Below are 23,769 nucleotides of genomic sequence, written 5' to 3'. Positions count from 1 at the left end.
TCACAGTGCTCCCTCCATATAAACACAGCCAGAGTCTAGTCACAGTGCTCCCTCCATGTAAACACAGCCAGAGTCTAGTCACAGTGCTCCCTCCATGTAAATACAGCCAGAGTCTAGTCACAGTGCTCCCTCCATGTAAATATAAACACAGCCAGAGTCTAGTCACAGTGCTCCCTCCATGTAAATATAAACACAGCCAGAGTCTAGTCACAGTGCTCCCTCCATGTAAACACAGCCAGAGTCTAGTCACAGTGCTCCCTCCATGTAAATATAAACACAGCCAGAGTCTAGTCACAGTGCTCCCTCCATGTAAACACAGCCAGAGTCTAGTCACAGTGCTCCCTCCATGTAAATATAAACACAGCCAGAGTCTAGTCACAGTGCTCCCTCCATGTAAATATAAACACAGCCAGAGTCTAGTCACAGTGCTCCCTCCATGTAAATATAAACACAGCCAGAGTCTAGTCACAGTGCTCCCTCCATGTAAACACAGCCAGAGTCTAGTCACAGTGCTCCCTCCATGTAAATATAAACACAGCCAGAGTCTAGTCACAGTGCTCCCTCCATGTAAATATAAACACAGCCAGAGTCTAGTCACAGTGCTCCCTCCATGTAAATATAAACACAGCCAGAGTCTAGTCACAGTGCTCCCTCCATATAAACACAGCCAGAGTCTAGTCACAGTGCTCCCTCCATGTAAATATAAACACAGCCAGAGTCTAGTCACAGTGCTCCCTCCATATAAACACAGCCAGAGTCTAGTCACAGTGCTCCCTCCATGTAAATATAAATACAGCCAGAGTCTAGTCACAGTGCTCCCTCCATGTAAATATAAACACAGCCAGAGTCTAGTCACAGTGCTCCCTCCATGTAAATATAAATACAGCCAGAGTCTAGTCACAGTGCTCCCTCCATGTAAATACAGCCAGAGTCTAGTCACAGTGCTCCCTCCATATAAACACAGCCAGAGTCTAGTCACAGTGCTCCCTCCATGTAAATATAAACACAGCCAGCCAGAGTCTAGTCACAGTGCTCCCTCCATATAAACACAGCCAGAGTCTAGTCACAGTGCTCCCTCCATATAAACACAGCCAGAGTCTAGTCACAGTGCTCCCTCCATGTAAATATAAACACAGCCAGAGTCTAGTCACAGTGCTCCCTCCATATAAACACAGCCAGAGTCTAGTCACAGTGCTCCACCTGTAGCCTAATAAACTATCCTAACTTATTCTACCTGTAGCCTAATAAACAGTCCTAACTTATTCCACCTGTAGCCTAATAAACTATCCTAACTTATTCCACCTGTAGCCTAATAAACAGTCTTAACTTATTCCACCTGTAGCCTAATAAACTGTCCTAACTTATTCCACCTGTAGCCTAATAAACTATCCTAACTTATTCCACCTGTAGCCTAATAAACAGTCCTAACTTATTCCACCTGTAGCCTAATAAACTGCATGGTTTGACCAGTCACAGTAGTGTGAGGACTAAACATGTCCCTGCGTGACTCCAAGCCTACTTACTTCCACCGACGTTTCTAGTTCACCAAAATAAATCTGTTTCCATCAGGCCTGTCATGACATTTTCTATCCGACATGTACTTTACTCACCTAAAGAAGTTGGATGGAAACCTGGTTTATTAGACAGAGACCCAGACAGCTAGACAGTATGGGTAACAGAGACCCAGACAGCTAGACAGTACAGGTAACAGAGACCCAGACAGTACAGGTAACAGAGACCCAGACAGTACAGGTAACAGAGACCCAGACAGCACGGGTAACAGAGACCCAGACAGTACAGGTAACAGAGACCCAGACAGTATGGGTAACAGAGACCCAGACAGCTGGACAGCACAGGTAACAGAGACCCAGACAGCTAGACAGCACGGGTAACAGAGACCCAGACAGCTAGACAGCACGGGTAACAGAGACCCAGACAGCTAGACAGCACGGGTAACAGAGACCCAGACAGCTAGACAGCACGGGTAAGAGAGACCCAGACAGCTAGACAGCACGGGTAACAGAGACCCAGACAGCTAGACAGCACGGGTAACAGAGACCCAGACAATATGGGTAACAGAGACCCAGACAGCTAGACAGCACGGGTAACAGAGACCCAGACAGCTAGACAGCACGGGTAACAGAGACCCAGACAGCACGGGTAACAGAGACCCAGACAGCACGGGTAACAGAGACCCAGACAGCTAGACAGCACGGGTAACAGAGACCCAGACAGCTAGACAGTACAGGTAACAGAGACCCAGACAGCTACACAGTACGGGTAACAGAGACCCAGACAGCTACACAGTACGGGTAACAGAGACCCAGACAGCTACACAGTACGGGTAACAGAGACCCAGACAGTACGGGTAACAGAGACCCAGACAGTACGGGTAACAGAGACCCAGACAGTACGGGTAACAGAGACCCAGACAGTACGGGTAACAGAGACCCAGACAGTACGGTAACAGAGACCCAGACAGTACGGGTAACAGAGACCCAGACAGTACGGGTAACAGAGACCCAGACAGTACGGGTAACAGAGACCCAGACAGTACGGGTAACAGAGACCCAGACAGTATGGGTAACAGAGACCCAGACAGCTAGACAGTACGGGTAACAGAGACCCAGACAGCTAGACAGCACGGGTAACAGAGACCCAGACAGCTAGACAGTACGGGTAACAGAGACCCAGACAGCTAGACAGCACGGGTAACAGAGACCCAGACAGCTAGACAGCACGGGTAACAGAGACCCAGACAGCTAGACAGCACGGGTAACAGAGACCCAGACAGCTAGACAGTACGGGTAACAGAGACCCAGACAGCTAGACAGCACGGGTAACAGAGACCCAGACAGCAGCGGCAATCATTTAGCAACAGTCTACCACCTCACAATCTTTCAAAGAAAGCTCTGAATTCTATTTTCCACGTTTCCTTAACAGAACAGTATTTTTCCTTTTTATTGGCTAAGAAATGAAATTACTGGGATAATTCCATTAAATATGTTTTAATATTTCACTGTGTTTAAATATCACTTAAAGCTCCAGATTGCAGGAAATGGCAGTTAGGTCTGATTCCAAAGGGGATACTGTCCCTCACCCGACTGAGCAACACCAAGTCACATGATAAAGTGGACTCACTCTGTGTGCAGTAATAGTGTTGATGATTGTTGAATGACTACCTCATCTGTGTACCCCACACATACAATTGTGACTTAAGCATATGTTTACTCCTGTACACATTTAGGCGTGTCATAACAAAGGTGTTTAATACTTATTGACCCAAGACATTTCAGCTTTTCATTTGTAATTCATTTCTAAAAAATTAAAAATTAAATTCAACTTTGATATTATGGGGTATTGTGCTCCAGCCTAAACCAGTGTGAATCCTTCCTGAAGACTCTGTACAGACCGGCCTAAACCAGTGTGAATCCTTCCTGAAGACTCTGTACAGACCGGCCTAAACCAGTGTGAATCCTTCCTGAAGACTCTGTACAGACCGGCCTAAACCAGTGTGAATCCTTCCTGAAGACTCTGTACAGACCGGCCTAAACCAGTGTGAATCCTTCCTGAAGACTCTGTACAGACCGGCCTAAACCAGTGTGAATCCTTCCTGAAGACTCTGTACAGACTGGCCTAAACCAGTGTGAATCCTTCCTGTCTGTACAGACTGGCCTAAACCAGTGTGAATCCTTCCTGTCTGTACAGACCGACCTAAACCAGTGTGAATCCTTCCTGTCTGTACAGACCGGCCTAAACCAGTGTGAATCCTTTCTGAAGACTCTGTACAGACCATCCTAAACCAGTGTGAATCCTTCCTGTCTGTACAGACCAGCCTAAACCAGTGTGAATCCTTCCTGTCTGTACAGACCAGCCTAAACCAGTGTGAATCCTTCCTGAAGACTATGTACAGACCATCCTAAACCAGTGTGAATCCTTCCTGTCTGTACAGACCAGCCTAAACCAGTGTGAATCCTTCCTGTCTGTACAGACCAGCCTAAACCAGTGTGAATCCTTCTTGAAGACTCTGTACAGACTGGCCTAAACCAGTGTGAATCCTTCCTGAAGACTCTGTACAGACCGGCCTAAACCAGCAGTCTACTTTTCTGTCCTTCCAAAATTAGTAGTACAGAAAAAGACTGCTTCTGTGTTCACACAGGGAAAGGTGAGTGGGTGATTAGGGTTAGGGAGGGTTGGTGTGTGTTTGCTCAGTGCAGGAGGGAGGCTGGGAGGGGCAAGCTGGAAAATGCAGAGAGCGTGCCAAGTGCAGTCATGTTGCTCCCTGCCTGCCTGGCTGGCTCCACAGAGACGTAGCTTGCATCCCGAATTACACACTTTTCCCTACGTAGTGCACTCCATTTGACCAGGAACCATAGGGCACAGCCATAGCCTAAACCCTGGCTGTCTCACTTGTTCCTGCAGGAGGGTGGAATTCAAGGAAGCAAGCAACTAAAACCTACAGTCAGGGGATGTTTCATGACAGGGCCCACGCACCCCTCCGTTTCTACCCTTCTCTCACCTCCCTCTGTTTCTACCCTTCACTCTCTATCCTTCTCTCCCTCCCTCAGTTTCTACTCTTCTCTCACTCTACCCTTCTCCCTCTCCCCTTCTCCCTCTCTCTCTCTAACCTTCTCCCTCTCTCTCTCTCTCTAACCTTCTCCCTTTCTCTCTCTACCCTTCTCCCTCTCATCTCTCTACCCTTCTCCCTCTCTCTCTACCCTTCTCCCTCTCTCTCTACCCTTCTCCCTCTCTCTCTACCCTTCTCCCTCTCTCTCTACCCTTCTCCCTCTCTAACCCTTCTCCCTCTCTCTCTACCCTCTCTCTACCCTTCTCCCTCTCTCTCTAATCTTCTCCCTCTCTCTCTACCCTTCTCCCTCTCTCTCTACCCTTCTCCCTCTCTCTCTACCCTTCTCCCTCTCTCTCTACCCTTCTCCCTCTCTCTCTCCCCTTCTCCCTCTCTCTCTCCTTCTCCACCCTTCTCCCTCTCTCTCTCCTTCTCCACCCTTCTCCCTCTCTCTCTCCTTCTCCACCCTTCTCCCTCTCTCTCTCCTTCTCCCTACCCTTCTCCCTCTCTCTCTCTACCCTTCTCCCTCTCTCTCTCTCTACCCTTCTCCCTCTCTCTCTCTCTACCCTTCTCCCTCTCTCTCCCTCTACCCTTCTCCCTCTCCCTCTACCCTTCTCCCTCTCCCCTTCTCCCTCTCTCTCTCCTTCTCCCTCTATCTACCCTTCTCCCTCTCTCTCTACCCTTCTCCCTCTCTCTCTACCCTTCTCCCTCTCTCTCTACCCTTCTCCCTCTCTCTACCCCCTTCTACCCTTCTCTCCTCTACCCTTCGCCCTCTCTCTCTTACCCTTTCCCTCTTCTCTACCCTTCTCCCTCTCTCTCTACCCTTCTCCCTCTTCTCTCTACCCTTCTCCCTCTCTCTCTACCTTCTCCCTCTCTCTCTACCCTTCCCTCCTCTCTCTACCTTCTCCTCTTCTCTCTACCCCTTCTCCCTCTCTCTCTACCTGCTTCTCCCTCTCTCTCGTACCCTTTCTCCCTCTCTCTCTACCCTTCCTCCCTCTCTCTCTACCGCTTCTCCTTCCTCTCTACCCCTCTCCTCTCTCTACCCTTCTCTACCCTTCTCCCTCTCTCTACCCTTCTCCCTCTCTCTAACCCTCTCCCTCTCTCTCCTTACCCTTTCTCCCTCTCTCTCTCTACCCTTCTCCCTCTCTCTCTCTACCCTTCTCCCTCTCTCTCTCTACCCTTCTCCCTCTCTACCTTCTCCCTCTCTCTCTCTACCTTCTCCCTCTCTCTCTCTCTACCCTTCTCCCCTCTCTCTCTCTCTACCCTTCTCCCTCTCTCTCCCTCTCTACCCTTCTCTCTCCCTCCCTCTCTACCCTTCTCTCTCCCTCCCTCTCTACCATTCTCTCTCCCTCCCTCTCTAACCATTCTCTCTCCCTCCCTCTCTACCATTCTCCCTCCCTCTCTACCATTCTCCCTCCCTCTCTACCCATTCTCCCTCCCTCTCTACCATTCTCCCTCCCTCTCTACCATTCTCCCTCCCTCTCTACCATTCTCCCTCCCTCTCTACCATTCTCCCTCCCTCTCTACCATTCTCCCTCCCTCTCTACCATTCTCCCTCCTCTCTACCATTCTCCCTCCCTCTCTCTACCATTCTCCCTCCCTCTCTCTACCATTCTCCTCCCTCTCTCTACCATTCTCCCTCCCTCTCTCTACCATTCTCCCTCCCTCTCTACCATTCTCCCTCCCTCTCTACCATTCTCCCTCCCTCTCTACCATTCTCCCTCCCTCTCTACCATTCTCCCTCCCTCTCTACCATTCTCCCTCCCTCTCTACCATTCTCCCTCCCTCTCCTCTCTACCATTCCCTCCCTCTCTACCATTCTCCCTCCCTCTCTCTACCATTCTCCCTCCCTCTCTCTACCATTCTCCCTCCCTCTCTCTACCATTCTCCCTCCCTCTCTCTACCATTCTCCCTCCCTCTCTCTACCATTCTCCCTCCCTCTCTCTACCATTCTCCCTCCCTCTCTCTACCATTCTCCCTCCCTCTCTCTACCATTCTCCCTCCCTCTCTACCATTCTCCCTCCCTCTCTACCATTCTCCCTCCCTCTCTCTACCATTCTCCCTCCCTCTCTCTACCATTCTCCCTCCCTCTCTCTACCATTCTCCCTCCCTCTCTCTACCATTCTCCCTCCCTCTCTCTACCATTCTCCCTCCCTCTCTCTACCATTCTCCCTCCCTCTCTCTACCATTCTCCCTCCCTCTCTCTACCATTCTCCCTCCCTCTCCTCCCTCTCTCTACCATTCTCCCTCCCTCTCTCTACCATTCTCCCTCCCTCTCTCTACCATTCTCCCTCCCTCTCTCTACCATTCTCCCTCCCTCTCTCTACCATTCTCCCTCCCTCTACCATTCTCCCTCCCTCTACCCTTCTCCCTCCCTCTCTCTCTACCCTTCTCCCTCCCTCTCTCTCTACCCTTCTCCCTCCCTCTCTCTCTACCCTTCTCCCTCCCTCTCTCTCTACCCTTCTCTCTCTCTACCCTTCTCTTTCTTCATTACAAACCCTCTTTCTCCCTCCCTTCCGTTTATATCCCTTCTCTCAATTCAATCTCTACCCTTCCCTCTCTTGTAACAGAAACTAGAAGAAAAGATGGGCCTCCTCACGGTACCTGAGACTAGAACAGATGGACCTCCTCACGGTACCTGAGACTAGAAGAACAGATGGGCCTCCTCACGATAACGGAGACTAGAAGAACAGATGGGCCGCCTCACGGTACCTGAGACTAGAACAGATGGGCCTCCTCACGGTACCTGAGACTAGAACAGATGGGCCTCCTCACGGTACCTGAGACTAGAACAGATGGGCCTCCTCACGGTACCTGAGACTAGAACAGATGGGCCTCCTCACGGTACCTGAGACTAGAAGAACAGATGGGCCTCCTCACGATAACGGAGACTAGAAGAACAGATGGGCCGCCTCACGGTACCTGAGACTAGAACAGATGGGCCTCCTCACGATACCTGAGACAATAAAAACAGATGGACCGCCTCACGGTAACGGAGACTAGAAGAACAGATGGGCCTCCTCACGGTACCTGAGACTAGAAGAACAGATGGGCCTCCTCACGGAACCTGAGACTAGAAGAACAGATGGGCCTCCTCACGGTACCTGAGACTAGAAGAACAGATGGGCCTCCTCACGGTACCTGAGACTAGAAGAACAGATGGACCGCCTCACGGTAACGGAGACTAGAAGAACAGATGGGCCTCCTCACGGTACCTGAGACTAGAAGAACAGATGGGCCTCCTCACGATAACGGAGACTAGAAGAACAGATGGGCCGCCTCACGGTACCTGAGACTCCATTTGCTGACACTTCCCACTATTTCTCAATGAGCTAAAACACACACACTTTGTGGTTGTGTTTGCGTGTGTGTGTGTGAGAGAGACAGACTGCAAGTGACTACACACTAACAATCTTGGTGGGACTTGCAGTGTATGATGTAGACTGCTATTGAGTGAGCGAGATTCAATTTACAGTAGATGACACATGTAGACTGCTATTGAGTGAGAGAGATTCTATTTACATTCTAGATGACATATGTAACCTGCTATTGAGTGAGAGATTCTATTTACATTCTAGATGACAAATGCAGACTGCTATTGAGTGAGAGATTCTATTTACAGTAGATGACACATGTAGACTGCTATTGAGTGAGAGATTCTATTTACATTCTAGATGACAAATGCAGACTGCTATTGAGTGAGAGATTCTATTTACATTCTAGATGACAAATGCAGACTGCTATTGAGTGAGAGATTCTATTTACATTCTAGATGACAAATGCAGACTGCTATTGAGTGAGATTCTATTTACAGTAGATGACTCATGTAGACTTATTGAGTGAGAGAGATTCTATTTACAGCAGATGACATATGTAGACTGCTCTTGATTAGAGGTCGACCGATTATGATTTTTCAACGCCGATACCGATTATTGGAGGACCAAAAAAGCCGGTACCGATTAATCGGCCGATTTTTATTTATTTATTTAGCCTCAAATAAATAATGAAACACGTTCAATTTGGTTTAAATTATGCAAAAACAAAGTGTTGGAAAATAAATGAATATGTGCCATTTATGTGCCATGTAATAAAGCTAACGTTTAAATTCCTTGCTCAGAACATGAGAACATATGAAAGTTGGTGGTTCCTTTCCGTGCTTCTCCACCTGCATTGCTTGCTGTTTGGGGTTTTAGGCTGGGTTTCTGTACAGCACTTTGAGATATCAGCTGATGTACGAAGGGCTATATAAATACATTTTATTTCATTTGATTTGATTTGATTTTAACACGAGACTTAAATATTCCAAGGTAAGAGGTTTTAGGTTGTAGTTAATATAGTATTTATAGGACTATTTCTCTCTATACCATTTGTATTTCATATACCTTTGACTATTGGATGTTCTTATTGTCACGCCCTGGTCAAAGTATTTTGTGTTTATCTTCATGTATTGGGTCAGGCCAGGGTGTGGCATGGAGTTTTTGCATTGTGGTGTGTTTTGTCTTGGGGTTTTGGTGTGTATATATTTGGGATTGTAGCTAGTGGGGTTATCTAGCAAGGTCTATGGCTGTCTGGAGTGATTCTCAATCAGAGGCAGGTGCTTATCGTTGTCTCTGATTGGGAACCATATTTAGGCAGCCATATTCTTTGAGTTTGTCGTGGGTGATTGTCCTATTTGTCTTGATGTCCTTGTTTATGTTAGTTGACACAAGTATAGGCTGTTTTCGGTTTTCGTTTCGTTTATTTGTTTTTGTAGTGTTCGTGTTTAGTTCGTGTTTTACGTTTGTCTAATAAACATGGATCGCAATCGACACGCTGCAGTTTGGTCCGACTCTCCTTCATCACCACTAGAAAGCCGTAACACGTATAGGCACTTTAGTATTGCCAGTGTAACAGTATAGCTTCCGTCCCCCTCCTCGCCCCTACCTGGGCTCGAACCAAGAACGCATCGACAACAGCCACACTCGAAGCATCGTTACCCATCTCTCAACAAAAGCCGCGGCAGCGCAAGGGGAATAACTACTCCAAATCTAAATGTGGGTGGCATCCCTAAGTCTAAATATTCCTGTTACATTGCACAACCTTCAATGTATGTCATAATTACATAAAATTCTGGCAAATTAGTTCGCAATGAGCCAGGCAGCCCAAACTGTTGCATATACCATGACTCTGCATGCAATGAACGCAAGAGAAATGACACAATTTCACCTGGTTAATAATGCCTGCTAACCTGGATTAGTAGTTATAACTAGTGATTATGATTGATTGTTTTTTATAAGATAAGTTTAATGCTAGCTAGCAATTTACCTTGGCTTCTACTGCATTCTAACCCTAACCCTAACCCAATTTACCTCGGCTTACTGCATTCGCGTAACAGGCAGGCTACTCGTGGAGTGCAATGGTTAGAGCGTTGGACTAGTTAACTGTACGGTCGCAAGATTGGATCCCAAGAGCTGACAAGGTGAAAATCTGTCGTTCTGCCCCTGAACAAAGCAGTTAACCCACAGTTCCCAGGCCGTCATTGAAAATAAGAATGTGTTCCTAACTGACTTGCTTAGTAAAATAAAGATATATAAAAAATATACAAAAATACAAAAATATATAATAATAATAATAATAATAATAATAATAATAATAATAAAAAATAAAGTAAATCGGAAATCGGCGCCAAAAAATACCGATTTCCGATTGTTATGAAAACTTGAAATCGGCCCTAATTAAATTGGTCATTCCGATTAATCGGTCGACTTCTACTCGAGTGAGATTCTATTTACAGTAGATGACACATGTAGACTGCTATTGAGTGAGCGAGATTCAATTTACAGTAGATGACACATGTAGACTGCTATTGAGTGAGAGAGATTATATTTACAGTAGATGACACATGTAGACTGCTATTGAGTGAGAGATTCTATTTACAGTAGATGACACAGGTAGACTGCTATTGAGAGAAATTCTATTTACAGTAGATGACACAGGTAGACTGCTATTGAGAGAGATTCTATTTACAGTAGATGACACATGTAGACTGCTATTGAGAGAGATTCTATTTACAGTAGATGACACATGTAGACTGCTATTGAGAGAGAGATTCTATTTACATTCTAGATGTGATGTTACAAACCAGGTACTATATTAGTGTCACTACTGTTTATGAAAAGTTAATGAATAACAACTTTCATAACACTACTGAGGTTTACAACTAGTCTAGTGGAGGAGAGAGAACTAGTAGCTGGTGGTGGTAATACACCATTAACATGGGGTTTAACGGCAGTTGGCATTCGATCGAAGAAGAAGGTACAGAGCTGAATGGTCGCGTCACACCCTCCATTAGGGCTCCACACTTTCAGATCAAGCATTACACTGGCTCATACACTGCCCCTATACAAACGCCTTCTCGCATCAGCACTCTGATCACCATCTACAATCGATGTCAAGACAACGTGAACGACTGTGAATTCTGCAGTTGTATGTGTTTTACCGAAACCAGCTTACCAGTAACTCTGAAAAAATGTTTCGAGTTTTCTTGAGAACTAGTTTAAGGCCTGCTGACAGATTAGGACATTTGATTTGAGGTTTTAAAAGAAGCATGCAGGCATTGAGTATTTCTTTTCTTAAGAGGCAGACAGCTAGTATCAGCTTGAGCTGTGGTTATTTTTGATAAATCACTCAGTGATGGACATCGCCGACATGTTGGTTTAATGAAAAGTTTATCAAATTAAAAGATACATTAATTGTCGAGTCAAAATGATAGGCTATATTTATTTTAAAAAACTGGGTGACATTTAAATAAAAAATTTGCCATATGCGCCGAAATAGTGAAGAAACACTTAATTAATGGAATACGAAATGTATCGGCGTTAGAGTTGGCAAAGCTTAGTTGACCCAAGATCAACAAGTAACAAGAGCCTTCACTCACTGGACTAGAAGTAACAAGAGCCTTCACTCACTGGACTAGAAGTAACAAGTTAACTACTAGTTAACTACACATGATATTACTAGATATTTAATCTAGCGTGTCCTGCATTGCATATAATCTGACTGAGCGGTGGTAGGCAGAAGCAGGCGCGTAAACATTCATTCAAACAGCACTTTAGTGCCTTTTGCCAGCAGCTCTTTGTTGTGCGTCAAGCATTGCACTGTTCATGACTTCAAGCCTATCAACTCCCGAGATGAGGCTGGTAAAGTGAAATGGCTGGCTAGTTAGCACGCGCTAATCGCGTTTCAAACGTCACTCGCTCTGAGCCTTGGGGTGGGTGTTTCCCTTGCTCTGCATTGGTAACGCTGCTTTGAGGGTCCCTGTTGTCATTGTGTTGCTGGTTCGAGCCCAGGGAGGAGCGAGGAGAGGGACGGAGGCTATACTGTTACACTGGCAATACTAAAGTGCCTATAAGAACATCTAATAGTCAAAGGTGAATGAAATACAAATGGTATAGAGGGAAATAGTCCTATAAATACTATATTAACTACAACCTAAAACTTCTTACCTGGGAATATTGAGGACTCATGTTAAAAGGAACCACCAGCTTTCATATGTTCTCATGTTCTGAGCAAGGAACTGAAACGTTATCTTTTTTACATGGCACATATTGTACTTTTACTTTCTTCTCCAACACTTTGTTTTTGTATTATTTAAACCAAATTGAACATGTTTCATTATTTATTTGAGGCTAAATAGATTTTATTGATGTATTATATTAAGTTAAAATAAGTGTTCATTCAGTATTGTTGTAATTGTCAATATTACAAATAAATGTTTAAAAATCGTCCGATTAATCGGTATCTGCTTTTTTTGGTCCGCCAATAAATCGGTATTGGTATAGGCATTGAAAAAATCATATTCGGTCAACCTCTAGTAGCAAGAGCCTTCACTCACTGGACTAGAAGTAGCAAGAGCCTTCACTCACTGGACTAGAAGTAACAAGAGCCTTCACTCACTGGACTAGAAGTAACAAGAGCCTTCACTCACTGGACTAGAAGTAACAAGAGCCTTCACTCACTGGACTAGAAGTAACAAGAGCCTTCACTCACTGGACTAGAAGTAACAAGAGCCTTCACTCACTGGACTAGAAGTAACAAGAGCCTTCACTCACTGGACTAGAAGTAACAAGAGCCTTCACTCACTGGACTAGAAGTAACAAGAGCCTTCACTCACTGGACTAGAAGTAACAAGAGCCTTCACTCACTGGACTAGAAGTAACAAGAGCCTTCACTCACTGGACTAGAAGTAACAAGAGCCTTCACTCACTGGACTAGAAGTAACAAGAGCCTTCACTCACTGGACTAAAGGCACAATGGACCGACTCTCTTCTCTGTATACATCAATGAGGTCGCTCTTGCTGCTGGTGAGTCCCTGATCCACCTCTACGCAGACGACACCATTCTGTATACTTCCGGCCCTTCTTTGGACACTGTGTTAACAACCCTCCAGGCAAGCTTCAATGCCATACAACTCTCCTTCCGTGGCCTCCAATTGCTCTTAAATACAAGTAAAACTAAATGCATGCTCTTCAACCGATCGCTACCTGCACCTACCCGCCTGTCCAACATCACTACTCTGGACGGCTCTGACTTAGAATACGTGGACAACTACAAATACTTAGGTGTCTGGTTAGACTGTAAACTCTCCTTCCAGACCCATATCAAACATCTCCAATCCAAAGTTAAATCTAGAATTGGCTTCCTATTTCGCAACAAAGCATCCTTCACTCATGCTGCCAAACATACCCTTGTAAAACTGACCATCCTACCAATCCTCGACTTTGGCGATGTCATTTACAAAATAGCCTCCAATACCCTACTCAACAAATTGGATGCAGTCTATCACAGTGCAATCCGTTTTATCACCAAAGCCCCATATACTACCCACCATTGTGACCTGTACGCTCTCGTTGGCTGGCCCTCGCTTCATACTCGTCGCCAAACCCACTGGCTCCATGTCATCTACAAGACCCTGCTGGGTAAAGTCCCCCCTTATCTCAGCTCGCTGGTCACCATGGCATCTCCCACCTGTAGCACACGCTCCAGCAGGTATATCTCTCTAGTCACCCCCAAAACCAATTCTTTCTTTGGCCGCCTCTCCTTCCAGTTCTCTGCTGCCAATGACTGGAACGAACTACAAAAATCTCTGAAACTGGAAACACTTATCTCCCTCACTAGCTTTAAGCACCAACTGTCAGAGCAGCTCACAGATTACTGCACCTGTACATAGCCCACCTGTAATTTAGCCCAAACAACTACCTCTTTCCCAACTGTATTTAATTTTAATTTATTTATTTATTTTGCTCCTTTGCACCCCATTATTTTTATTTCTACTTTGCACATTCTTCCATTGCAAAACTACCATTCCAGTATTTTACTTGCTATATTGTATTTACTTTGCCATCATGGCCTTTTTTGCCTTTACCTCCCTTCTCACCTCATTTGCTCACATTGTATATAGACTTGTTTATACTGCATTATTGACTGTATGTTTGTTTTTACTCCATGTGTAACTCTGTGTCGTTTTATCTGTCGAACTGCTTTGCTTTATCTTGGCCAGGTCGCAATTGTAAATGAGAACTTGTTCTCAACTTGCCTATCTGGTTAAATAAAGGTAAAATAAATAAATAAAATAAATAAATAAAATAAACAATATCAACACAGCAACAAATGTATCAAAACCAGAGATTCCACGTTACAATGTGTCAGTAAAGATATGAGTTAGGCAGATAATTCTAGACAGTCTACAAAGTAACCAACCCTGGTTTATGAACGTCAGTAACGATGAGAGGCTACATGTCTGCCTTTCTGGTATGCTACGGAAATATTTCTTACCACACCATTCCATAGGCGCCCTCGCCAATATAGGAGAGATTGTGGTAGCGAGGGCCGACATCGAAGGCCTGTCCTCGGACTAACTCAGCGCCAGATCCGGGGTTGGGGCCGCTGCCAGCATTGGCAGATACTGCTGCTGTCGCCATTGTGAAAACTAGCTGTATTTTTTAACACGTTCTCCACAGCCAAAAAGAAAGGGAAAATACGAAAAGTCACCGCTGTAATAACGTTATACAAGACAGTGAGACTGTATGAAGTCCTCAGTAACGGCGAAAGAGAGTAAGAAAAGTAATTTGTCCGCTCCTCGGCGCTATAACGTGTACAAAGCCTGATTCCACTGACTGCAGTCTGCTAGCTACTGCAAGAGCATGGGTGTATTCATTTACGCCGATTCTGTTGCGAAATGTTTGGTCTGTTGCAAAACCTTTTGCAACAGAAAGCGTTTACTCCCAACGTAAAACGTTTTGCAACGAAAACGAGGGCTTCTATTTGACACATTCAGGTAGGCCCCTCCCCGTTTCCTTCCGTTTGCTCTGTTTGCTTCTTACACGCGGTAAACGGTTTCCGTTGCAAGACGTAATGAATACACAGAGCTGAGCCGAGGCTGCTGCAGGAAATAACGGAGTGCGTCATGTGATCAAGGAGGCAAGACAAGATCGACAACCTCGCTGTGAGAAGATCTTTAACATCACCCGGATAAATCAAACTCATTGTAACACAAATTACCTTTGTCTACAGATTAGGCCCATGAGGATGAAGATTACTAGGCACAACCCTTTAGGATAATATCAGATATTCTTACATTGCAGGTCTATATTTATTGCATGACTGCAAATTATAGATTGACATGAATTGCTTACAACCACTGTTGTCCATAATGAATATGTATTATTGTGGATTATCATGATGATAATCTGAGTATGTATTATTGTGGATTATCATGATGATAATCTGAGATTATTGAATCATTATGAGGGGTTAATCTGTGATCTTCAGATTGAGGCAGTTGGCAGTTCCTGGAGTGCGGTGCCAGGAAAATAACCTCTCACTCAACGTTAACAAAACAAAGGAGCTGATCGTGGACTTCAGGAAACAGCAGAGGGTGCACCCCCCTATCTACATCAACCGGACCGCAGTGGAGAAGGTGGAAAGCTTAAAATTCCTCTGTGTACACATCACGGACAAACTGAAATGGTCCACCCACACAAACAATGTGGTGAAGAAGGCAACCTCAGGAGGTTGAAGAAATTTGTCTTGGCACCTAAAACCCTCAAACTTTTACAGATGCACAATTGAGAGCATCCTGTCGGACTATATCACCGTCTGGTACGGCAACTGTCCAACTCATCCCCAGGGGCAAACTACCTGCCCTCCAGGACACCTACAGCACCCGATGTCACAGGAAGGCCAAAAAGATCATCAAGGACAACAACCACCCAAGCCACTGCCTGTTTACCGCTCCGACATTGCTCGTCCAAATATTTATATTTTCTAAATTCATCATTCCTTTACTTAGATGTGTGTGTATTGTTGTGAAATTGTTAGATATTACTGCTAGAAACACAAGCATTTCGTTACACCTGCAATAACATTTGCTAAACATGTGACAAATAACATTTGATTTTGATTGGGCATTGATCTTTCTTCTTACAGATCTCAGAGGAAAAACTTTCCACTTCAACCCATCAATAGATGAATGACCCTGTCCAGAAACAGCTCCTAGGTAGGCCTACTTCTGTAGATCTGAGAGGATTGGACAGGTATAAGAAACACGGATGTTGCCCCACCTTGCCCTCAAATATACAAGGTGGAAGTTCTTCCATAATGCTTATTATTCTCTCAGATCTACCACTATCTAGGACCTAGGAAGGGTCTCAGATCTACCAGTACCTAGGACCTAGGAAGGGTCTCAGATCTACCACTATCTAGGACCTAGGAAGGGTCTCAGATCTACCACTATCTAGGACCTAGGAAGGGTCTCAGATCTACCACTATCTAGGACCTAGGAAGGGTCTCAGATCTACCACTATCTAGGACCTAGGAAGGGTCTCAGATCTACCACTATCTAGGACCTAGGAAGGGTCTCAGATCTACCACTATCTAGGACCTAGGAAGGGTCTCAGATCTACCACTATCTAGGACCTAGGAAGGGTCTCAGATCTACCACTATCTAGGACCTAGGAAGGGTCTCAGATCTACCAGTACCTAGGACGGGTCTATGTTTGTCTACCAGTACTTAAGATATAGGCAGGGTCTATGGTTGTCTGAACAGTATAGTGGTCACAGAGAAAATGTGGTATTTTGTGCATTTTGTGCTGTCTGTGACTAAATTGGAAAACAAACATAAAGGTAGAAGAATGGATGTGGTCAAAGTCACAGGTATTGTGGTTGTTTGTGCAATGGTCATTATGGCCAAACAGTTCTATTTTAGTTTCATCAGACCAGAGGACATTTCTCCACAATGTACGATCTTTGTCCCCATGTGCAGTTGCAAACCGTAGTCTGGCTTTTTTATGGTGGTTTCGGATCAGTGGCTTCTTCCTTGCTGAGCGGCCTTTCAGGTTATGTCGATATAGGACTCATTTCACTGTGGATATAGATACTTTTACCTGTTTCCTCCAGTATCTTCACAAGGTCCTTTGTTGTTGTTCTGGGATTGATTTGCACTTTTCACACCAAAGTACATTCATCTCTAGGAGACAGAACGCATCTACGTCCTGAGCGGTATGACGGCTGGGTGGTCCCGTGGTGTTTATACTTGCGCGCTATTGTTTGTACAGATAAACGTGGTACCTTCAGGTGTTTGGAAATTGCTCCCAAGGATGAACCAGACTTGTGGAAGTCTACAATTTTTTTTCTGAAGTCTTGGCTTATTTCTTTTGATTTTCCCATGATGTCAAGCAAAGAGGCACTGAGTTTGAAGGTAGGACTTGAAAGACATCCACAGGGACACCTCCAATTGACTCAAATGATGTCAATTAGCCTATCAGAAGCTTCTAAAGCCATGACATCATTTTCTGGAATTTTCCAAGCTGTCTTCAGGCACAGTCAACTTAGTGTATGTAAACTTCTGACCCACTGGGTTTGTGATACAGTGAATTATAAGTTAAATAATCTGTCTTTAAACAATTGTTGGAAAAATCACTTGCGTCATGCACAAAGTAGATGTCCTAACCGACTTGCCAAAACTATAGTTTATTAACAAGACATTTGTGGAGTGGTTGAAAAACGAGTTATTGACTCCAACCTAAGTGTATGTTAACTTCAACTGTATATAGTATGGTGTGTACAGATAGTATAGACAGTATATTGATAAAAAGGTGTTTACAGCAGTAGTTATATTGTCACGGTCGTCCTTCTCTTCGTCTGAAGAGGAGAGGCGAGAAGGATCGGAGGACCAATATGCAGCGTGATATGTGTTCATGTTGAATGTTTAATAAAGAAAGAACTGAACACTGAAACACTATACCAAAGTAGTAAACAAAATAACAACCATGACGCTAATGTGAGCTGCGCTGAAACAAGCCATCAACATAGACAATCACCCACAAACAAACAGTGCAACCCAGGCTACCTAAGTATGATTCTCAATCAGAGACAACTAATGACACCTGCCTCTGATTGAGAACCATACTAGGCCGAAACATAGAAATACCCAAATCATAGAAAAACAAACATAGACTGCCCACCCAACTCACGAACTGACCATACTAACTAAATACCAAACACAGGAAAATAAAGGTCAGAACGTGACATATATAGGATGAGCCCTGACTAGAATACACTATGTACATATGAAGTGGGTAAAACAGTATGTAAACATGATTAAAGTGATCAGTGTTTAATGACTATGTATATAGGGCAGCAGCCTCTAAGGTGCAGGGTAGAGTACTGTGTGGTAGCCGGCTAGTAACAGTGTCTAAAGTTCAGGGCAGGTTACTGGGTACAGGCTGGATAGTGGTGACTATTTAACAGTCTAATGGCCTGGAGAAAGAAGCTATTTTTCAGCCTCTCAGGTCCAAGCTTCGATTCACCTGCACTGCCTCTGCCTTCTGATGGTACTGGGAGAACAGGCCGTGGCTCAGGTGGCTGAGGTCCTTCCTGTGAGTGATGTGTTGTGTGGTACTGGGAGAACAGGTGGCTGAGGTCCTTCCTGTGAGTGATGTGTTGAGTGGTACTGGGAGAACAGGTGGCTGAGGTCCTTCCTGTGAGTGATGTGTTGAGTGGTACTGGGAGAACAGGTGGCTGAGGTCCTTCCTGTGAGTGAGGTGTTGTGTGGTTCTGGGAGAACAGGTGGCTGAGGTCCTTCCTGTGAGTGATGTGTTGAGTGGTACTGGGAGAACAGGTGGCTGAGGTCCTTCCTGTGAGTGATGTGTTGAGTGGTACTGGGAGAACAGGTGGCTGAGGTCCTTCCTGTGAGTGATGTGTTGAGTGGTACTGGGAGAACAGGTGGCTGAGGTCCTTCCTGTGAGTGATGTGTTGAGTGGTACTGGGAGAACAGGTGGCTGAGGTCCTTCCTGTGAGTGATGTGTTGAGTGGTACTGGGAGAACAGGTGGCTGAGGTCCTTCCTGTGAGTGATGTGTTGAGTGGTACTGGGAGAACAGGTGGCTGAGGTCCTTCCTGTGAGTGAGGTGTTGAGTGGTACTGGGAGAACAGGTGGCTGAGGTCCTTCCTGTGAGTGAGGTGTTGAGTGGTACTGGGAGAACAGGTGGCTGAGGTCCTTCCTGTGAGTGATGTGTTGAGTGGTACTGGGAGAACAGGTGGCTGAGGTCCTTCCTGTGAGTGATGTGTTGAGTGGTACTGGGAGAACAGGTGGCTGAGGTCCTTCCTGTGAGTGAGGTGTTGAGTGGTACTGGGAGAACAGGTGGCTGAGGTCCTTCCTGTGAGTGAGGTGTTGAGTGGTACTGGGAGAACAGGTGGCTGAGGTCCTTCCTGTGAGTGATGTGTTGTGTGGTACTGGGAGAACAGGTGGCTGAGGTCCTTCCTGTGAGTGATGTGTTGTGTGGTACTGGGAGAACAGGTGGCTGAGGTCCTTCCTGTGAGTGATGTGTTGAGTGCATGTCCATTTGTTGATTGTCTTCTGTTCGCCCCATAAGTCATGAAAGTGGTCGAATGGGTGAAGAGTGTCAATTCGTTAGCAGGCGAATTCCACCCATGTCAACGTAATTTACCTAATGTGAGTCTCATTTCATACAAGCACATTTGTTTCCACAACGGAGGAGGACGTGAGGAGTCGAGCAAAACTAATTGAGATTCTCCCCTATAGACGAGACCTTGGGACTCATGGCTGCATTTCCACAGGCAGCCCAATTCTGATGTTTTTTCTACTAATTGGTCTTTCGACCAATCAGGGCAGCGCTTTTCATAGCAGCGCTTTTTTCAAAGCTGATCTGATTGTTTAAAAGAACAATTTGTGAAAAAAATATCAGATTTGGGCTGCCCATGTAAACTAACGGTGTAAAAGCAACCATGAAGGCCTATTGAGTGCTGCTTGTCAGCAGAGGGCGCTAAAATATCAAACTATGAAAAACAATCTCAGCTGCATCAAATGTTATTGGATTGACATTTTAAAATGAATTGTTTTTAATTGAATTATATAATATAAGTCATGTTATTACATAAATAAGTATCCTGTCTACAGTGTACTCTGATCGGCTCATATATGCAATTTATATGTATATATTCTCTGCATTATACAGGCCTCCTTTTTTAAATCATTTTAAAAAATTTCATAAACACAAAAACCCTCGTAATAAAGTTGTGTTTTAATGCATTTCATTGGTGTAAAATGTTTCGGCAATGAGAAGGTTTCTTTACGACAGCTATGCGTCACGTTTTGTGTACGTCATAGCCTGCACTGCGATTCTTTGAAGTTCATTAGATACGGGTTTTGTGGAGACTGGACTGCAGAATTATACAGAAAAACAGCAGGTTGCAGAAAAATAAATGATCTATTAAATCTTTCGTGTAAGAAAGAAGTGAACGAACGAAGTGTATATCCGTCATGCGCTAGTAGTTTGCTACAATATTGCTTTTGCACTGCTTTATTTTGGAAACGAGTCATATGAGTTTGAAGTGAAGATGGCCGAGGGGAGGCTGATATCATCGTACCCTTTTCAGGATCCACAACTTTCACAAAGTTTGGACGCCACGGGGGACTCTGACAGAGTACATATTCAAGCTAAAAACGGACATGTTGCTGGCACCCCGGATGAGTCTTTCTCTCCGACGTCGGTCATTTATTTTAAAGAGGCGCTCAGTTCGGCCAACATCCGATTTGCAAAGACTGGACTGTCATCTCCCACTCCTGTTCAATATGAGTTCAATATCGAAAGAATGTCCAACAAAACGAAAAGTGAGTTTCAATAAATGTAATAATTTTGGTCTATAGTTAGAGTCTATAGGTGGCTAGGTTACCCCCTAGAGTCTATAGGTGGCTAGGTTACCCCCTAGAGTCTATAGGTGGCTAGGTTACCCCCTAGAGTCTATAGGTGGCTAGGTTACCCCCTAGAGTCTATAGGTGGCTAGGTTACCCCCTAGAGTCTGTAGGTGGCTAGGTTACCCCCTAGAGGCTGTAGGTGGCTAGGTTACCCCCTAGAGTCTATAGGTGGCTAGGTTACCCCCTAGAGGCTGTAGGTGGCTAGGTTACCCCCTAGAGTCTATAGGTGGCTAGGTTACCCCCTAGAGGCTATAGGTGGCTAGGTTACCTCCTAGAGTCTGTAGGTGGCTAGGTTACCCCCTAGAGTCTATAGGTGGCTAGGTTACCCCCTAGAGTCTGTAGGTGGCTAGGTTACCCCCTAGAGTCTGTAGGTGGCTAGGTTACCCCCTAGAGTCTGTAGGTGGCTAGGTTACCCCCTAGAGTCTATAGGTGGCTAGGTTACCCCCTAGAGTCTGTAGGTGGCTAGGTTACCCCCTAGAGTCTGTAGGTGGCTAGGTTACCCCCTAGAGTCTATAGGTGGCTAGGTTACCTCCTAGATTCTGTAGGTGGCTAGGTTACCTCCTAGATTCTGTAGGTGGCTAGGTTACCTCCTAGATTCTATAGGTGGCTAGGTTACCTCCTAGAGTCTATAGGTGGCTAGGTTACCTCCTAGAAGCTATAGGTAGCTAGGTTACCTCCTAGAGTCTATAGGTGGCTAGGTTACCCCCTAGAGGCTATAGGTGGCTAGGTTACCCCCTAGAGGCTATAGGTGGCTAGGTTACCCCCTAGAGGCTATAGGTGGCTAGGTTACCCCCTAGAGGCTATAGGTGGCTAGGTTACCCCCTAGAGGCTATAGGTGGCTAGGTTACCCCCTAGAGGCTATAGGTGGCTAGGTTACCCCCTAGAGGCTATAGGTGGCTAGGTTACCCCCTAGAGGCTATAGGTGGCTAGGTTACCCCCTAGAGGCTATAGGTGGCTAGGTTACCCCCTAGAGGCTATAGGTGGCTAGGTTACCCCCTAGAGGCTATAGGTGGCTAGGTTACCCCCTAGAGGCTATAGGTGGCTAGGTTACCCCCTAGAGGCTATAGGTGGCTAGGTTACCCCCTAGAGGCTATAGGTGGCTAGGTTACCCCCTAGAGGCTATAGGTGGCTAGGTTACCCCCTAGAGGCTATAGGTGGCTAGGTTACCCCCTAGAGGCTATAGGTGGCTAGGTTACCCCCTAGAGGCTATAGGTGGCTAGGTTACCCCCTAGAGGCTATAGGTGGCTAGGTTACCCCCTAGAGGCTATAGGTGGCTAGGTTACCCCCTAGAGGCTATAGGTGGCTAGGTTACCCCCTAGAGGCTATAGGTGGCTAGGTTACCCCCTAGAGGCTATAGGTGGCTAGGTTACCTCCTAGAGGCTATAGGTGGCTAGGTTACCTCCTAGAGGCTATAGGTGGCTAGGTTACCTCCTAGAGGCTATAGGTGGCTAGGTTACCTCCTAGAGGCTATAGGTGGCTAGGTTACCTCCTAGAGTCTATAGGTGGCTAGGTTACCTCCTAGAGGCTATAGGTGGCTAGGTTACCTCCTAGAGGCTATAGGTGGCTAGGTTACCTCCTAGAGGCTATAGGTGGCTAGGTTACCTCCTAGAGGCTATAGGTGGCTAGGTTACCTCCTAGAGGCTATAGGTGGCTAGGTTACCTCCTAGAGGCTATAGGTGGCTAGGTTACCTCCTAGAGGTTATAGGTGGCTAGGTTACCTCCTAGAGTCTATAGGTGGCTAGGTTACCTCCTAGAGGCTATATGTGGCTAGGTTACCTCCTAGAGGCTATAGGTGGCTAGGTTACCTCCTAGAGGCTATAGGTGGCTAGGTTACCTCCTAGAGGCTATAGGTGGCTAGGTTACCTCCTAGAGGCTATAGGTGGCTAGGTTACCTCCTAGAGGCTATAGGTGGCTAGGTTACCTCCTAGAGGCTATAGGTGGCTAGGTTACCTCCTAGAGGCTATAGGTGGCTAGGTTACCTCCTAGAGTCTGTAGGTGGCTAGGTTACCCCCTAGAGTCTATAGGTGGCTAGGTTACCTCCTAGATTCTGTAGGTGGCTAGGTTACCTCCTAGATTCTATAGGTGGCTAGGTTACCTCCTAGAGGCTATAGGTGGCTAGGTTACCTCCTAGAGGCTATAGGTGGCTAGGTTACCTCCTAGAGGCTATAGGTGGCTAGGTTACCTCCTAGAGGTTATAGGTGGCTAGGTTACCTCCTAGAGTCTATAGGTGGCTAGGTTACCTCCTAGAGGCTATATGTGGCTAGGTTACCTCCTAGAGGCTATAGGTGGCTAGGTTACCTCCTAGAGGCTATAGGTGGCTAGGTTACCTCCTAGAGGCTATAGGTGGCTAGGTTACCTCCTAGAGGCTATAGGTGGCTAGGTTACCTCCTAGAGGCTATAGGTGGCTAGGTTACCTCCTAGAGGCTATAGGTGGCTAGGTTACCTCCTAGAGTCTGTAGGTGGCTAGGTTACCCCCTAGAGTCTATAGGTGGCTAGGTTACCTCCTAGATTCTGTAGGTGGCTAGGTTACCTCCTAGATTCTATAGGTGGCTAGGTTACCTCCTAGAGTCTATAGGTGGCTAGGTTACCTCCTAGAAGCTATAGGTGGCTAGGTTACCTCCTAGAGGCTATAGGTGGCTAGGTTACCTCCTAGAGGCTATAGGTGGCTAGGTTACCTCCTAGAGTCAGATGAACACCTCTGGTCAGCTAATTCTGTGTCACCATGTCAGTAGTTGGTGTTGTGATGTAGCTGGTTAGCTAGGTAGTCATGTTAGCTAGCTTGTTCTCTATGCTGGTTGTTTGCATACCTGATGTGTATAATGTAAGGGAACAATACATGTTGTGGATAATATTTACAGAGTAGGTGAGGTCCATTCCTGAATGGCTGATCAGATTACGTTGCAGCCTCAAAGGTGTTTTTGAGATCAAAGCGGGCCACGTTTGCAAATGTTT

General features: G+C 45.8%; 2 protein-coding genes across 8 annotated transcripts in view; one reads left to right on the top strand and one right to left on the bottom strand.

Moving 5' to 3' along the window:
• Positions 1 to 14,755, bottom strand: part of LOC109881705 (mitogen-activated protein kinase 1) — a 55,658-nt gene extending 40,903 nt beyond the window's left edge. For 3 of the 4 annotated variants that reach the window (XR_004207725.1, XR_004207723.1, XM_031816477.1), the window contains exon 1: positions 14,378 to 14,755. Coding sequence is in view for 2 of the 4 variants with exons in the window: in XM_031816477.1 (XP_031672337.1) it covers positions 14,378 to 14,523 (146 nt within the window). In the remaining 2 variants the exon portion in view is untranslated. The remainder of the gene's footprint in view (positions 1 to 14,377) is intronic. The other variant, XM_031816486.1, reaches the window with a different exon arrangement.
• A 1,280-nt stretch (positions 14,756 to 16,035) lies between these two features.
• The window catches only part of LOC109881703 (protein RUFY3), a 69,206-nt gene continuing 61,472 nt past the window's right edge, over positions 16,036 to 23,769 (top strand). For 2 of the 4 annotated variants that reach the window (XM_031816432.1, XM_031816451.1), the window contains exon 1: positions 20,244 to 20,733. In XM_031816432.1, coding sequence (XP_031672292.1) covers positions 20,460 to 20,733 — 274 coding nt within the window. In that variant the 5' untranslated portion in view covers positions 20,244 to 20,459. Of the gene's footprint in view, positions 16,101 to 20,234; positions 20,734 to 23,769 lie in introns of those variants that run through there. The other 2 variants (XM_031816438.1, XM_031816444.1) reach the window with 2 other exon arrangements.

Source organism: Oncorhynchus kisutch, linkage group LG3 (assembly GCF_002021735.2).
Source record: "Oncorhynchus kisutch isolate 150728-3 linkage group LG3, Okis_V2, whole genome shotgun sequence".
In the NCBI taxonomy this organism is placed as follows: Eukaryota; Metazoa; Chordata; class Actinopteri; order Salmoniformes; family Salmonidae; genus Oncorhynchus; species Oncorhynchus kisutch.
The sequence above is the reverse complement of the archived record's forward strand: the minus strand, read 5'-3'. Positions and strand labels throughout refer to the sequence as shown.